The 18,034-nt window shown below is 44.2% G+C and overlaps 1 protein-coding gene across 1 annotated transcript in view; it reads right to left on the reverse strand.

Moving 5' to 3' along the window:
* The window catches only part of Tango6 (transport and golgi organization 6 homolog), a 169,434-nt gene that overhangs the window by 104,675 nt on the left and 46,725 nt on the right, over nucleotides 1-18,034 (reverse strand). The window contains exons 12-13 of the mRNA XM_028768603.1: nucleotides 8,940-9,074; nucleotides 1,880-2,359 (exon numbers count right to left, since the gene is read on the reverse strand). Of these exons, the coding sequence (XP_028624436.1) occupies nucleotides 1,880-2,359; nucleotides 8,940-9,074 (615 nt within the window). The remainder of the gene's footprint in view (nucleotides 1-1,879; nucleotides 2,360-8,939; nucleotides 9,075-18,034) is intronic.

Consider the following 18,034-nt stretch of genomic DNA (forward strand, 5'->3'; position numbering starts at 1 on the left):
GAAAAAGAAAGAAGGGGGGAGGAAGAAGAGAACAAGAGAAAACTAGAGACTCAAAAGATGAGCCAATGGGGAAAAAGTCTGTGTGTAAGCATGAAGACCTGAAGATCTTTGTATCCTTTTTCAGAGCCCAACACTGGTAGGTGGAGACAGAAGCATCATATAAGCTTGCCAGCCAGCTTAACCAACCAGTGAGTCCCAGGTCCAGTGAGAAACTGCCTGAAAATAAGGCAGAGAGTGGTAGAGGAAGACACTTGATGCTGACCTCTGGCCTCCAGATGTGCATATACACACTTACACACACACACACACATCACACACAGGCACACGTATCGCACATATGCACTTCATATACACAGGCACATCACACACACATACACAACACACATCCATGCCCACACAAACACACACATGCAAACACACACATATGCTTGTGCACGTGAGCACACACACATACATGCATGTATATCACACATGCATGCACATACACACACATACACACACATGCACACACATGCATGCATAATCACACATGCATGCACACCCATACACATGCACATCACACACAAACACACATCCACACATGTGCATATCCCATACAAATAAGAGATACATTTGTGGGGTATCCCCAGCAATTTACATTTCTTATTAAAAACCATTGGCAGAATGTGGTGAACGTGGCAGATCAAGATTACATGCAGTTAAAGGAAATTGCAATGGTGGTCCCAACACACATTTAAAGCAGCATACTAATGGATAGTTGGGGATGACAGCTACTCAAAGAAGATTTGTGAGTTTCAATATTATTTCCCTGACAGAAAGTCCTTGACATGTATCTGTGCTTCATCTGCAGGATGAAGAGAACACATATTGCAGTTGTGAGGATGAGGGACAGTCTCAGTAAAGTACATGGCTTGGCTCAAAAAAGAGCAGGTATTCAATATGTAGTTTGCAAAAGAGCAAACTATACAGCAGTTCCAGTACCATACTAACTAAAGTAGATGTCCACCAGGGCTACAACTTGCAGTCAGAGGGCTAGACACAGATAGATCACCGCCGTCACTACCAAGGGGACTAGACACATAGATAGATCACCGCCATCACTACCAAGGCTCAGAAGGGTTGAGTGCGCTAAGAAGCTAAGACTGGTCCCAGGCAGTAGTTTCTAGCCACCCCCCCCCGACCCCCGTTCTTAAACTAGACCACACTCAAGTCCCAAAGACTTCCACAAAAGGGGAAGATCCTAAAGATGCTGTGTGCACACTGCTACCTCAGTCTAGAATACCCAGGACAGCTTTGTGCTGTGATGGAGGCAAAGGAGAAGAGGAGAGCCAGTTAGATACAATGCTCCTCCAAGACAGACCCAATCAGACATGGGGTTTACCTAGGATGGGTACCATCCCAGCTCTGGGAGTTCGCTCATGCTAGCTCACTGCCTGTCTTTCACATGCTAACACTTGGCTGTTTTGCTAAAGCTAATTGAAAATCAGCCTTGCCCACATTTTTTCCAGTCACCCACCACATTACTTATATACAAAAGCTCTGGTACTCTGCTCAACACCCTTCCTACCTTAATCTAACTTCTCAACAATTTAAGCTCCTGGAGGATAATCCAAGACAGCTCTTGACACAAATCAATGTTTTTAAAAAAAATATCTGAATTGGGCTGGTCATGAGGGCATACACCTTTAATCCCAGCACTCGGGAGGCAGAGCAGATGGATCTCTGAGTTCTGGGTTAGCCTGGTGTATAGAACAAGTTCCAGGCTAGCCAGGGATCCACAGTGAAATCCTGTCTCAAAACAACAAAGGCTCTGAGTTGAATATTTGCCCTGGGCTGCTGCCTGCACTGTGCCCTGTGCCTAGCAGTGTCTTCTACTCACCTGAAGAAGCTTCTTTTGTTCCTCCAGGGCTCTTGCTTCTCTCTGTTCTACCCAGCGGGAAAGGGTGCGGAGGGCAGCAGCCCGGGTCGGAATCTGGGGATCACAGGCCGATAAGAGAACCTCCCGGAACTGTTCTGTGGTTATATGTCCTGGTGGCTGGCTTGTGGCAGCGCAGGGCTCACTGGAACCTTGGCCTGTTCTGCGGGGGTTCTGCTCTTGTTTAGGGCAGTTCTGAGCTCCTTCTGTGGATGTGTCATGACTGGTTTGTCGCTGTTCTTCTGTTTTCTGTTCCGGATCTTTTTTGTTTAGGGTACTCTGGGCTGCTGTGCTGACAGCCTCAGTAGAGAAGGCTCCATGGGTGGAGATGGTAATTCGGAGATCGGCAGCGAGTTCTTGGATGACATGGTCAGGGTATGTGTTAGAGACCTTCTCCAACAGAGGCAGCAGCTGCTTCAGGACCGCAAAATCACTTGACTTCAACTGTAAAGGGAAATGTAAAAATAGAAGGTCAAAACTAATGTAGGCCATGTTACCAAGTGCACAGAAGGGGCAACAGTCACACCGTGTTCATGGCGTGTGTGCTCAGCACTACCTCGGACAAACACTCAAGAGCTACTTGCTACATAATTGCAGCTAACGATGTATTGAGCATGGCCACACATAGGCACCTTCTAAGTTAACAAGAACACTCTGTATCCCTGAGGGAGAGTGTCCATTACTTCCTGCACTTGAAACAGACACTTAAGGAAGACCCCCAGAATTATCATCTGGAACACAGCTGATTGTAAAGTCAAGAAGCTACAATCCAGGCAGTGTGGCTCATGTGTGTCATCACAATGGGGAGGCTAGAGCAGAACTACCCTGAGTTCAAGGCCAGACTGGTCTACATAATGAGTTCTACAACAGCCTGTGACGCTGTCTCAAAAGAAAAATAAAATAAAAAGTCATAGTTTGGAGTATAAAAATAAAATTATGCCTAAAAATCATCCTTTAATCCTGAGGGGCCGGAGTTCACAACCTAGTACCCATACAACAAGCCACACTTTCCATGCATCTCTGTAATCCCAGCTCCAAATTGGGCGGAGACAGGAGGATCCCTGGCTTCTAGCATAGCAGAGAAACCGTGTGCCTCAGGTTCAGAAAAAGACCCTGCCTTAAAGCAATGGGTAGAGAGTGATACAGAAGGACACTTCATAGCCTGCTCTGGCCTCAGTACACACACACTCAGTACACACACAGTTGCACACACATGTACACACAGGTCTACACACATACAAATAAATAATAAATGTTTTCTTAAAATACTGATTTCTGCTATGCTTTTGGATGTTGGCAGTCCTTAAAGATTCTAGATCTTTTTATTTGTTTTTTGTTTTGTTTTGTTTTGTTTTGTTTTGAAGACAGGGTCTCTCTACAGAGTCCTGGCTATCCTGGAACTCACCATGAAGACCAGACTAGCCTTGAACTCACAGAGATCTTCCTTCCTCTGACCCTCGAGTGGTGGGACTACAGGTGTGCACCACCATACCTAGCCAGATTCTAGATCTTTGAAACATTTATTTAGTGCTGTAGTCCTTTAAAACAGGCATTAAAAGGGGGAAGAAAAAAACCTTTCACAGGACACTGGTAGCAATAGAAATCATTTCATAAAAATGATATAAGGCTCTGAAAATCTTAAACAATGTTTATAAATGAATATAATGAAGACAATTCCATATTTAGATGGCTTAATCTCAAAAGCTAAAGAAATTGGAGACAGCTAGTCCTTAGCTAACTGAAAGATTGTTTAAAAACGTATTTGTATTTATCGTGCATGTATATGCACACATGTACTTGTGGATGCACATGGTTGTGGGACACAAGTGCCTCTTCATGCATGTGCAGGTTAGAGGGCATTCTTGTGGCCTCGGCTCTCTCCTTCCGCTTTGACACAGGGCCGAGGGACTGAGCTCAGGTTTTCAGGTTTGTGCAGCAAACGCCTTTGCCTCCTGAGCCATCGAAGATCTTTTTTTTTTTTTTTAAAGATGTAAAATTCGGGGCAGAGCAGACAGCTTGGTGGTAAGGCACTCGCTGAGTGAGCATGAGGACTCGAGTTTGAAACCCCAGCACTGGTGTAAGAAGCTGTACATGGGCCTGTTATCTCAGGGCTGGAGAGGCAATGAGAGACTGTCTCGAGGGACTAGGCAGAGAGTGACAGAGCAGACATCTAACATCTCCTGTAGCTTTGGATGTATGAACGGTCACACGAGATACAAACTAAGGTGAGGGCTAAAGCAAAGGGCAGAGCAGGAGCTTAGCTTGCACAGGGCCCTGCTTGAGGGAACTGTCTATGCTCAGCAAGGGCTTTTTCTGGCAGTGATCATCTACCATAAATGCTTGAAATTCTGAGAAACGTGTGAGCTACCAGAGGATAACAAGCAAGCTGCCTGTGAACACACGAAGTGTGGATCTCCTTTCCCTGTCCACTCATGACTAATGTAGGAAACACACCCATTGGCTACTGAAGGGTGTTCATTACAGGAGACAGCAGTGCTCTTAAACCTTTAAAAGTCTGCACCCTTTGATAAGTATTAAAAACAAAACTGCCTCCTTCGTTTAAAATACTCTTCCTTTCTTCTTGCTTCCTGTCAATTGTCGTCCACCATGCTGTTTACTACCTGCTGTAGCAGGCTTGCTAACGACGGGTAATAAGCAGGAAGTGCCTGCTTGAGAGGCAACAGCTATTAAGAATGAATTAAGAATTAAGGATAGAGAAGAGTATCCAGCCCAGTGAAGGGAAAGGACAGAAGTGGAACCAGTTCACTCTCCTTGCTGAATGAGCAGGCTCTAGCAGGAGTACTCACTCCTGGCCTCCCCACTCTGGGGCAGACCTCCAGTTTATTCACCACTGTTCCACACGTCTCTGTTTTGCTATGGTTCTGACATTGACATGTTCATCAATTACACCTAAAATATAGGCGCATGCTTATTACAATGAGAATTTTTTTGAGATTTGTTTTATTTTATGTATATCAAGGTTTGACTGCATGTATGACTGTGCACCACATGAGTGCAGTGCCTAAGAAAACCAGAAGAGGCATCAGGTCCCTTGGAACTGGAGGTATAGACGGTTGTGAGGCACCATGTGGCAAAGTGAACAGATCCGCCTCTCCTACAAGAACAACAAGAACGTCCTGCCTCTGAGCTGGTCCTCAGAAGAACGTTTTTTTATATATATAAATGAAGAGTTTAAACAATGGCCTTTGACAAAGAAAGGAAGATAGAAAAGAAGGAAAGAAGGAAGGGAGGGAGGGAGGGAGGGAGGGAGGGAGGGAGAGAGGGAGGGAGGAAGAGAGAGAGGGAAGGGAAAGAGAGAGAAAAGGAAAAGGAGGGGAGAGACATTAAGACCTAGGTAGTAGCCGGGCGGTGGTGGCGCACGCCTTTAATCCCAGCACTTGGGAGGCAGAGGCAGGTGGATTTCTGAGTTCGAGGCCAGCCTGGTCTACAGAGTGAGTTCCAGGACAGCCAGAGCTACACAGAGAAACCCTGTCTCGAAAAACCAAAAAAAACAAAAAACAAAAAACAAAACCCTAGGTAGTATGGTGTAAGGACAAGCTAAAGATGGCTGTCCCTTTAGAGAAAGATGTGCCTTTGGTCTCTCAGTAATGAACCTCACTATGAAATCTGGGCTTAAAGATTAGGAGTCCTGCCTTTAGGTGACAAATTTCCTAAAGAAAGGCCAGAAAGGTCTGCTCAGCTTCACCAGCCAGAGCAATAGCAGGCCCACAGGCTCTACAATAACAAGCAGAAACTGCTTCTTGAGGGGACAGGGAAGACTCTACAACATAATACTTTAGTGATGACCAAGTATGGAATTTAGAAAATGAATGTGGAATTACAGTCATCTTGTTAGCAATCTTAAACCTACACTTTCTCCAAATTAACTCCTCTTCCCAGACACGATGTTTTAATAATCACCTTACTTACATGAATTAGAAAGGAATGAAGAAAGGCCTGATGCTGTTAGATTCTGTTTCATTAGCCAAAACAATGCCTCCTAACAGGGAAAATGTTCTAGGTTCTAAAGCAAAGACTTAAGAGTGACTATAGTCAACTGGGACCATGATCTTCAAGCGAGACTTTATTGTGAATACAAGTCAAAACCCAGCATTACTAAAAAGGCTTATAGGCTGGAGAGATAGATAGCTCAGCTGTTGAAAGCACTGACTACTCTTCCAGAGAACCTGCATTCAATTCCCAACATCCACATGGTGGCTCAGAACCATCCAAACTCCAGATCCAGGAGATCCTACAACCTTCTTCTGACCTGCGGGAGCACCAGGCACACACATGGTACGCATACTTACCTGGAGGCAAAACATTCATACACATAAATAAAGTAAATCTAAAATTTAAAAAAAAAGAAGCCTTTGCCAGATAGTGGTGGTACACACCTTTAATCCCAGCACTTGGGAGGGAGAGGCAGGCAGATCTATGAGCTCAAGTCCAGCCTGGTCTACAGAGCAAGTTCAAGGACAGCCAGGGCTACACAGAGAAAACTAGAAAGAAAAAAATAAGTGGAGAAGGAGGAGAAGAAGTAGGAGCAGGAGAAGCTCTTATAAATCATGAATCAAGCAGGAAACAATAAATTACAAATCTAGGGCAAAAGTAAATGAGGTGATGTGTATATATTCACTTAAAATGCAAAATCAGGGGAGCCCAGGAAGTGGGAATGAGTCAGGATGGCTCACAGGAGGGCAAGGATGGGCAAGGGCTGTGCAGATGCAGCAAGCGAGGCATGGCCAGTACATACTGCAGCCTCCAACGATGGGCTTCTAGAAAAGCAGACAAGAGATTTCAGTCATTTCTTTTCCATTTGTTCTATTATCTGAAATAAGTACTAAATAAGAAGATACAAAACACACACACAATCTATGCTTTCAATTTATAGACACTATCCAAATTAATATTCAATCAGAAAACAAAACTCAACTAAGCTAATTAAATCCAGGAACAATCCAACTTAAGCTATTCCATCTGTTAACCCTTCCTTGTTACATTTTATATGACTCTGGAATCTTAGCCAAAAGCTTATTTTTTTCAGATGACATACAAAATATAAAATTAGGAATGTAAATCCAGTGAGAAATGGGATTCACATTGACAACTAGCCCAGATAAAAATCTTTTTTCTCTTTAGGAACAGGCAGGAATGGCCCACCTTTTGACATTGAGATATAATGCTGTCTGGATCACAGGCTGCCGTCCGTGGTCTGCTGGCTGGCCATGCTTGCTAGAATGCTGGAGATGTAACACAGGGGGAAGTGCAAGGCCCTGGGTTTGATCTCCAAAACCAGAGGGGAAAAATAAGTCTAGAGAAAGGCAAAAATCTACTATGTCAAAGAATCAAGCCAGATTTGAATGCTCAAACTCAAAATGTATTCCCCGAGGGCTCCCTACTCACGGGTATGGAGCTTGAGTCCGTAATACCCACTCTGAGACTGTCCTACTTTCTTGCAGTCTCCTTGCTTAATATGTCACCCAATTAACCAGTCCCCCTCACGAGCATGGTCTAGCCCTGCCTCTCCTTTTCCTTCGACAGTGCTGTCCCAGGGCTTTTCCCTGGTTCTGCGCCTTGTAAGAGTTTCTTTAATTGAAAGGCTTCCTTCCACAGGTTCTACCCACTTAAACACATATTCCTCTTCAGGTCTAGTTAAATCCCATCTGCTCACTGGAGACCTCTTGGCCTAGCCTAGATGTTATGTCCCCTCAGTTCCCTTCCCTCTTCTTGAATGGTATTCTAATCAATTCTAATCCTATTTTAAATAGTCATTCTGTGTGTGTCTCCCTTCCTGGGCTGTCGTATGAGATATAAGTCATGTCTGCCTTGCCCACTGCTATATTCTCAGATCTTTTAGCTCAATGTCTGGCATGTGGCAAATATGCAAGCAATAATGTCTGAATGAATACATTTTTAAAACTATAATTCGGACCCGGAGAGATGGCTCAGTGGATGGCTCCTGCAAAGGGCCTGTGTTTGGCTCCCGGGGCCCATGTCAGGCAGCTCACTGTAAATCTGACTGCAGGGGATCTGACTCCCTCTTCTAGTCTTAGCAGGCACCTATGCTCACATACACAGACACACACACACACATATATAACTTAAAAACAGAAATAGATCTTAAAAACTACACATTAGGGGCTGGAGAGATGGCTCAGCGGTTAAGAGCACTAACTGTTCTTCCAGAGGTCCTGAGTTCAATTCCCAGCAACCACATGATGGCTCACAACCATCTGTAATGGGATCCAATGCCCTCTTCTGGTGTGTCTGGAGACAGCGACAGCGTACTAATATAAAATAAGTAAATAAAATCTTAAAAAAAAAAAACAAAAAAAGCCGGGCGGTGGTGGCGCACGCCTTTAATCCCAGCACTCGGGAGGCAGAGGCAGGCGGATTTCTGAGTTCGAGGCCAGCCTGGTCTACAGAGTGAGTTCCAGGACAGCCCGGGCTATACAGAGAAACCCTGTCTCGAAAAACCAAAAAAACCAAAAAAACAAAAAAAAACTACACGTTAATTATGTAAAAAGAAAGGAACATCAACAATGTCAGATTGAATTCAAGGCCAGCCTGGACTACATGAGATTCTATCTCAAACAAAAAACAAAACTCTTAAAAGTGGCAACAGGCTTAAGCGTCCTGCACATCTGTGCTCCACAACAGATCCCGAGCTAAACTGAAGCTTTGGAACTGATGCCGTCTGAGCAACCGCGAGGTTGCTAAGGATTCCCCACCAACTCTTTGAAGAGTGGGAGCCAGAGAACTGAGTGTCTGCCTCAGGCGCAAAACACTTTGCTTACTGTTTCCAAAACAAGCTCATTTTTGACGGGGACATCTGCGCAGGTCAGTATGAAGTGGCATGCTTGTCATCTATGTTGGAGGTGATTCTCATCAGCAACCCAACTTGGCCATCCCAGTTCCCCTGGGTGCACTATCCATTCTTGCGTTCCATGAAGGTATGGAAGAAGGGAGGCAGGTCCTCTTCCCCATGTGACATTCAAGTTTTGCTCATACTTACACTCACCTGAACAGCTCCTCCTAGCATGACAGCCACCAGCCCCATGGACATGCTCAGTGTTTGTGATCCCACGGTGCTCTCTGCCTCATGAGCCAGGCCTGCACATGCTCTCTGCAGTGTTGCTGCTACAAAGTCCACGACCTACCAGAGAAGGAAATTAGAAGCAGTGAGGGGCAGGACACAGCTGTAGAATCCATCCATCCATCTTACACACTGCCCCCTTTGCATCACGAGCACGTCACAGCTGCTCCTGTGTAGCAGGGGCGGTGCTCTGGGCTTTTCCACTTTGATTTTCATAGGTTTCTGTTTTGCATCTGCCAGTTTATCTAGGACGCTTTAAAAGAAACAGTAACAGCCAAATGTCAAGATGGAGAGGACAACGCATGAGAGTATAGCTCTCGAAACAACGTACTCCACCCAGCACCTTCAGGAGTGTAGCAGTGCAGAAGCTCCCAAGTGTTTCACACGCATAGTATCAATCTCCCCTCCCTTCCTTCTTTCCTTTTTTTTTTTTTTGGATACAGGGCTTTTATGTAATCATATAGCCCAGGCTGGTCTCGAACTTGCTATCTAGTTAAAGATGGTTTTGGACTTTTGCTCTTTCTGCTCTCAGTTCCCAAATGCTGGGATTATAGGTATGTGTCACCACACCCAGTTAATGTGGTGCTGGAAAATCAAACTCAGGGCTTTTTGTATGCTAGGCAAGCAGTTTACTTGTCTGTTGAGATGAGGACCTCATGTAGCCCAAGCTAGCTTCCAAATGCAGGCATAGCAGAATGACTGATTACCTCCTAAGTGCTGGGATTACAGACATCTGGTACTCCTGGCATTCTTCCTATCTATCTATCTATCTATCTATCTATCTATCTATCTATCTATCTACCTATCTATCTATCTACCTACCTATCTATCTATTATCTATTTTTAATTCAGTACTGGCAAGCAAGCCCAGAGCCTTGCACATGGCTAGGCAAGGGTTCTACCACTGAGCTATAAACTCGGTCCCAAGAACCCATCACTTATAAAGAATTCACACACACACTCACACACACACACACACACACACACACACACACACACACACACGGACACTAGTTGTGTATAACAGACTCATTACAAAAACAAAACACAGAGGTGCCCAATATAAAGACAAGGCATTCACCTGGCAATGGTGGTACGCGCCTTTAATCCCAGCACTTGGGAGGCAGAGGCAGGCGGATATCTGAGTTCAAGGCCAAACCGGTCTACAGAGTGAGTTCCAGGACAGCCAAGAAAACTCTGTCTCAAAAAAGCAAAAAAAAAAAAAAAGACAGTGTATTGCCCTGTTCTGGAAACTGTCGGTAGGCATCAACAGTGCAGATGTGTGCTCGTAGAGGTGAGAGCTGGGGAAGGAGACAGAACAGTTGGAAGCTACAGAACCATAGCTGATCAGCAACCTGAGAAACTGAGCATCTGCACGGAGAGGAGAAGCATCGAATGAACCTCAACAGAGCTGCTGAGATCTATTTAAAAAGAAAGGGAGCCAGGAATCAAGGTGGGGTGTGCCCATAATCCTAGCACAGAGGTGAGGCAGGAGGATTGCCATAAGTTCTAGGACTGCCTAAGCTATATAGTGACATTGTCTCAATAAGCAAATAAATAAATAAATCAAGTAAGTCAGTCTCTCCCTGATGCAAGTATAGCATTGTCTCAGTAAATAAATAAACAAACAAAGTCTCTCCCAGAACAAAGCAAGCAAACAAGAACAACAGAGAAGGGGAAACAGTGCGAGTTCTGTCTGCAGCAGCCTGAGCATGGCAGACGCACTCGCTAAATAGGAATGGGACTGAGTGCAGATCTTAGGGGAACCCTTTGATTCTTTATCCCACCTTCATATAACCCTCCCCTTCCCCAGAGAAGCAATGGAGGCTTTAAAATTACTTTTTTAAATGTCTTATGTTGTACACATGTGCATAGGGTGGGAGGTCACATGAAGGTCACAGGATGGCTTTATGAGTTGGTTCTCCCATCTTTACTGGGACTCCAGTGAGTAGACTCCGTTGACTTGCTTGCACGGCAAGAACTTGCCCCTGCTGAACCATCCACCAGCTTAGAGGTTTCTTCATACCCAGTGCTGAACTCAGGGGCTTTGGCTGTGGGTGGGAGCAGCATCTGAAGAGCAGGAGACTAGTGCCGTGTGGATGTGTCCTGTCTCATCTCTCCTCACCTGATCTGCTTCTACTGAGTCAACTGCTCACAATTACTTCACTCTTTAATAACAACATTAGGTATCTGCTGTTTACCAGGCTCCATTCGGAACCCATGACAGGTATTAACTCATTTAATCCTCTTAATGACCCTATGGAGATGTGTAACTTGCTGACGAAGTGCTGACAGAGTGGAAGGGGATGGAGGCTCACTTGACTGTGTGCACTTCAGCAGCCTCCTGAGGGACGCTGAACCCAAGGAACTCTGACTTGGGTGGGAGTCAATGGAAAAACTGCCCTGCGTTCTAAGAGGATTCAGTCACAGAGGACCTCTTAGGTTGGCAGTTCCATCAGAATTACAAATACATGGGAAGCCGAGTAAAGCTGTTGTTAAAATGGAGCTCCAGGAAGGAAGTCTGGTTGGACACTGCAGTAATCCTAGCATGTCGGGGAAAGGTCAAGAAGTTCAAGCTCATCCTTGGCTACATAGCGACTGGGAGGCCAGCCTGGGTTATATCAGACTCTATCTCAGTGTCCTTCCCACAAAGAAAAAGGAAGTTTGGGAGAAAGGATATTTTTGTTGACAACGTACATTAATAAACGGCCCTTCCTTCACAGTTAACAGCTAACAGGTTTTTAAATATTATTTAATTCTTTGAAATTTTTATACATTTATGTGGTGTATTTTATCCATCCACTACCTTTGTTCAGCTCTCCTAGTACCCCACCAATCTTTTGTCTCTCTCAGTGTCGGGTTCTCTTGATTCTCAGTTGTTTGTTTTGTGTTTACATGCATACAAACCAAAAGCTTCTGTTTCTCTGTATAGCCCTGGCTGTCCTAGAACGTGCTCTGTAGACCAGGTTGCAGACTTTGAACTCAGATCTGCCTGCCTCTGCCTCCCAAGTGCTGGGATTAAAGCATGCATCACCTTCCCTTTTAAACAGTGCACACTGGGTCAGGTGAGAAGGCTCAGTGCTTACAGGTGCTTGCCATCAAGTCTCACAACCTGAGTTCTAACCCATTTGGTGGAGGGAGAGAACTCTCTCCTACAAACTGCTCTGACCTCCACACAAATGTAGTATGTGCAGTCGTGGACATACACAGGGATAAACAAATGTAAGGTTATGAACATTAAAAAAAAATGCCTAGAAAGGAGCTTAGGAAAAGCTAGTTCTAGCAATTAAATAATTCTTGTACTAACATAGAAGCTAAATTAAAAACAAGGCACCCTTTATAAATTTTTCTATGGCTTAACTAGATGGCCCCAAATGGTTTATAAATCAGTAAAGTGTCAGGGTTAAAGAGGGAGGCAGGTATCCGGCATTGTTTCCGTGCAAAGGAACATTTGAATAACCTTTGCAGTTTCCTGCCTTACCCCAGAAGACAAGTGTTAACACGCCATTCTCCCAGCTTTAAGTCTGCAGTAAGGATACCAGCATAGCATGTGATTTGTCCAGAGTTAAACATGTAATCTTGCATGGTGTTTAGAGGCTTATTATGACCTACCTCAACTTTCCCGTTTTCAAAATGATCTCTCCCCTTTGAGCCATTAATCCTGAATATACATGTGTGCGTGTGTACGTGCGTGAATGCGTGTCTGCTGTGGTTTAACGGTGATTATACAAGAGTCAGTTCAAATGATGCTGACCAAATTAATTCCACTGGAAGGTTATTGGTTGTCTGCACTATATAAAACCTTGGGTAAGAACAATTGTGAGTCTGTAGAAATAGTGACACTTAGAATGTGACTCTGGATTTCTTACAGGTTGACTGAGAATGCAGGCTTATAAATAACCCTGGGAACCTTCTCCCTGTTCATTACGTACTAGAATTAGACTGTCACGTGAAAATGAGAAATCTCTCAGGAGGAAACCTCCTTCAGAACACTGTGGATGATCAGAAAGTAATATTTACTTTTATGTATGCATTTGATAGTGTGTGCGTGTGTAGGTCAGAGGGTGACCTTGGGCATTGATTCTCTTTCTCCTGCCAATTTGATTTTGAAGTAAGATATTTCTTGTTATTTGCCGCTGTGCTGTATAACTCCAGGAAGGCTGGCCTGTATGGTTCCTTTCAGACGGGCCTCTTTTACTTTGTAATATTCTTCCCATCTCTGCCTCCCGTGTCACTGTAGGAGTGCTGGGGTTACAGACACATGCTGCCATTTCCAGCAGTGGGTTCTGAGGATCTGAACCGTCATTAGGCTTACATGGCAAGTGCTTTCACTCTCCTAGTTATCTCCCTGGCCCAGAGTTTATTTTTTTAGAGTAGTTTTAGATTCACAACAAAATTGAGCAGATACAGATGTTTCTCTGATATTTCCTGTGCCCACATGTCCCCAGACTCCCTCCCCACTGTTATTAGCCTCCCCACTGTTACCAAAGAGCAATGGCTTTTTAGAATTCTTTACCGTGTGTGTGTGTGTGTGTGTGTGTGTGTGTCTGTGTGTGTCTGTGTGTGTCTGTGTGTGTCTGTGTGTGTTCACCTGCTAGGCAAACAGTCTACCCCTGGACCACATTCCCGGGCTCTTTGTTGTAGCTGAGGAATCCACACAATCACATCAGTGTTGCTCTGAGTCTGCAGCTTACATTAGGGTTCACTCTGGGGCTTGTACTGTTAATAGATTCCACACGTCTGCCATCCTGTACCCTAAGAATAGGTTCACTGTCACATCTGCCCCCTGTACTCTGTCTAGTCGTCTCTCTCTCACCTGTATCCTTGCATATGGGCTTCTCTCACTTTGTTATTTCCCCTCACTAACATTCCTCTATGTCTTTTCACGGCTTAATAGCTCACTGACAGTACTAAATGATCTCCCATTGTCTTGACAAATCTGTTTATCCATCTCAGTCACCTCTGAGCTTCGAGATTCAAGACTAGAGCTGCTATAAACAACCATTTGCAGGTTTTTCCGTGAGCCTAAGTTTCTACCTCTTTTAGATAAATATCAATCAATCTCTCTCTCTCTCTCTCTCTCTCTCTCTCTCTCTCACACACACACACACACACACACACACACAATCTAAAAAAGAAAAACACGAAGAAGAACCATTTCTATTCTGCTGATTACAGTGATCCAACTTAGCAGTGTACAAAGGATGAAAGGTCAGAGACTAGGAACCTTGCTCACTCCCCTGCACTGGCACCGGGGTCCTTGCTGGTCCTGCTACACTTGGGTACAGTCGCTCTCTCTGGAACACTCTTCCACAAAGCATCTCCATGGCTCCCACCTTCCCTGGCTACAGGTCATCTCCTCAATCTGGCTCTCCATGACCACCTACTTACCATCCCCTTTCCTTAGTCCAGCTTCCTCCAGAAATGACTGCCATCTGACGCACTTCACAATGAAATTATTGCCATATGACATTCTTTGCTTTCTTTTAAAAGTATTTTTTTAAGCTGAGCGGTGGTGGCACACACCTTTAGTTGCAGCACTTGGAAGACAGAGGCAGAAGGATTTCTGAGTTTGAGGACAGCCTGGTCTACATAGTGAGTTCCAGGACAGCCAGGTGATATACAGAGAAACCCTATATTAAAAAACATAAAAAAAGAAAAAAAAAAGAAGAAAACAAGAATTCTTTAATATCTTCTAATGCCTGGTCCACAACTGTTACAAGAAATATCTCATATAAATTCTTTCTCTTTGAGACAGGGTCTAAACTTTCTATGTAGATCAGAATGGCCTGAGACTTGGGCATAGCCTGCTGCACCTCCTGGCATGAAAGGTGTATGCCACCACGACTAGTCACAGTCTCCCTATAATCTTTTAAATGTATGTGTGTATGTGTTTGTGTGCACAAGATTAAGGGTAAGAGAGACTTTATGCATTTTCCTCTATTACTTGACTTTATAAGATAGGGTATCTCACTGAACATAATACTCACTAATGGTAGAGTGCCTGGCTAGTAAGAGCCAGAAATCTGCTTGTCTCCACCATCCTCTCTTGCCCCCATAAGTGTTGTGGTTGCAGACGAACTCTGCCAAACCCAGCTTCTTACACGGGGATCCAAACTTCGGCCCTCATGCTTGCATGGTAAGCACTTACTGATGGAGCTGTCTCTCCAGTCCCCCAGTAGTTTATCTGAATCTAGTACTGATTCCCTTATTTATTCATTCACTCACTCATCCATCCATCCATTCATCCATCCATTGAGGCTTTTTTGAGACAGAGTCTCACTATGTATCTCTGGCTGTCCTGGAACTCACTATGTAAACCAGGTTGGCCTTCAACTCACAGAGATCTACCTACTTCTGCCTGTTCATTGCTGGGATTAAAGGCATGTACTACCATGCCCAGCTTGGTTCCTTTTTTTTTTTTTTTAATGTCATTTATTTGATGAAGAAGCAGAAAAACAAGCACTATAGATTTTCACATTTTGGATCTGGCTGATTGCTTCCTCTGGCCTTTGCACTCTAGCGTCTGAATTTCCTTAATTGGATTTGGGTTCAAGGTTCTGTGCTAAGGTCAAAATCCTTTCCAAGTGCCCTACACTTCCTACTGCACACATGTGCACTCAGTGACCTGTTTGGCCATCAATGGTGACAGAAGACCAATCTGTCCAAAATATTTGGCACAACGTGCACTGCTGTCTGCATTAACTCTGTCATGTACTGAAATATAAGACACAGAGGAATGAAATCATGAAAGAAGATAGGATGGAGTATAATAAAGTTCTAACGGCAAGATCTATGTAGGACGTAGGTACAGGTGTTCACTAGGAAATTCTCTCAATCACTAGTCCTCATTAATATGTTCAATTAATACATGCTACACACACACAAACGAAAAAGCCAAGTATGGTGGTACACAAATGTAATCCCAGCACTGGGGAGGCAGAGGCAGGAGGATCTCTGTGAGTTCTAGGCCAGCCTTATCTATATAGCAAGTTCCAGGTCAGCCAGGGATACATAGTAAAACACTCTCAAAACCAAAAACCCAAAATAAATAGAATAATTACTAAAAATTACTTCAAACTTGAAATTTTTATTGGGGGGGGGCGTCAATTTCACTGGGAACACAGAGTGCTCCATCCGCAGCTCTTTAACCATCTGCAGGCAACAGTGATCAGTCCCTAAACCCATGAATTCATTAAAGATTTGAGAAGTAGTTTTCTAGGTCCTTCTGAATGGTTTGGCTGTAGCTGTCCCAGACGGCAAGCACTCTACCAACTAATCTACGTCAGTAGCCTGTGATTCTCCTATGGAAAATCTCCATTGCTTATCTGGTTAAGATGGGATCTAATCACTACAGGAAAGGCAAGACAAATGTTTTCCTAATTCTCTTTGATTATCAATTTACAAAATAGCGACCAGATGCCCTGACAATCTCTAATGAATCCTGAGAGGTTTAAAAACTCATTTTCTACCTTTGATGTGTCTGCTGTAGCCATCATTCCTCTGAATGCTGCAGTTGTACTGTGTGTTGCAACAAGAGTCCCTTCAAGGTGGCTCCTGACTGCTACTGCCATGACCCCATTAAATTCAGAGGGCTCCCTGTGCCTGGACACATCAAGCTGCCTGGAAGCAGATAATGCACAGTCTCCACCCCAGACCTCAGTCAACCTTCATTCCAGAGAGCACTGAGTATTCCGAGTAGAATTGGCTTTTATAGACTCCACTCTGAAACTAGGGCACTTAATTGCTGCTCACTGTCATTGTCCCTGGTACTGACAGGGGACCACAGTAGGAAATATCCATTGTTTTTAGAGAAAACCATTAATCATTCATTCGCACTAATATCTCCAACTGAAATTCAAGAGTATATGGATTTTATGCTTATTCTTTGGTTTTTATACATTTTCCTTATACTAAAAAACCTTCATTCCTGATAAATATTAACCAAGTGACGTATAATTTATTTGTGTGTGTGTGTGTGTGTGCGCGCGCGCGCGCGCATGCATGTGAATGTGCTCCTGTGTTTCAAAATAATACGCCAATATCATCATTAGCAGTGAGATTACAAAGCATACTTTGGTACTTCCTGTGGTTCCTCTGTTCTAGCTAGTGCATTTTGAATAACCTGTGCGAAGGGTGACTCAATAGGTCAGTGCATCTTTTGTGCCCGCCTAATCCCGCGGTTCCTTAATTAGGAGTGAGGGAGGTAAGTGCAGAGGCACAAGCTCTGTCAGTTTTTAACCACTTCCCCTCCACCCAGCGCCCTGACACCGAAACAAGTCTGGATGAGAAAGTTGTCAGGAACCATACAAAACACATCACCCTGCCGAGCAACATGAGGTCAGTGAACTGAAGGAGTGAGGGGCTTGGACAGCAACCAGGAACATAATTCCCATTAAACAGGCAAGCTAAGTCAGCACTGACAGGCAGCAGCTAGTGTTCTCAGCGGGAGCTCTTAGTGACATGCTGCTTAGCAACACGAACTGCAGATGACAATGACAACCATACAAAGACACGGAGGATCAGATTTAAGTGTGACAATCATGCCATCTTCCAAATGACTCCTCACCAGCCAGGCACAACTAACTCTAGTTAAGTGTAAAATGGGGTCCCTGCATTGCCTATGTCTTATTACTTTTACCTCCTATTTTTTAAGAAGGCAGTAAAAATTATGTCTCAGTCAATACACTTCAGGGACTGACCCGCAGAGCCACTCTACTCTGAAAACGTTGTCTTTAGAATATCTTACAACTACACAGGATGGTATGGAGGTAAACTGTGAATTGGAGGATACATGAAATTTAAAGTGGTCTTATTTACACAGTTTTGTATGCATATTTTTTGCAGCCTATTTTAATAAGGGTTCAACTTCCCCTCTAGCCCACTACCCACCAGAGGTAGTGGAAAAGAAAGTTATTAGGACGGGGGGAAATGAACCTGCTTAGAAATCCAATCTTCATTGTTCTGTCTGGTCCACTCAGCAGACACCACGCACAAAGCAGCAGCTGCAGTCCAGTGCA

The sequence above is a fragment of the Grammomys surdaster genome, unplaced genomic scaffold (genome assembly GCF_004785775.1).
Source record: "Grammomys surdaster isolate TR1022 unplaced genomic scaffold, NIH_TR_1.0 187, whole genome shotgun sequence".
Classification (NCBI taxonomy): Eukaryota; Metazoa; Chordata; class Mammalia; order Rodentia; family Muridae; genus Grammomys; species Grammomys surdaster.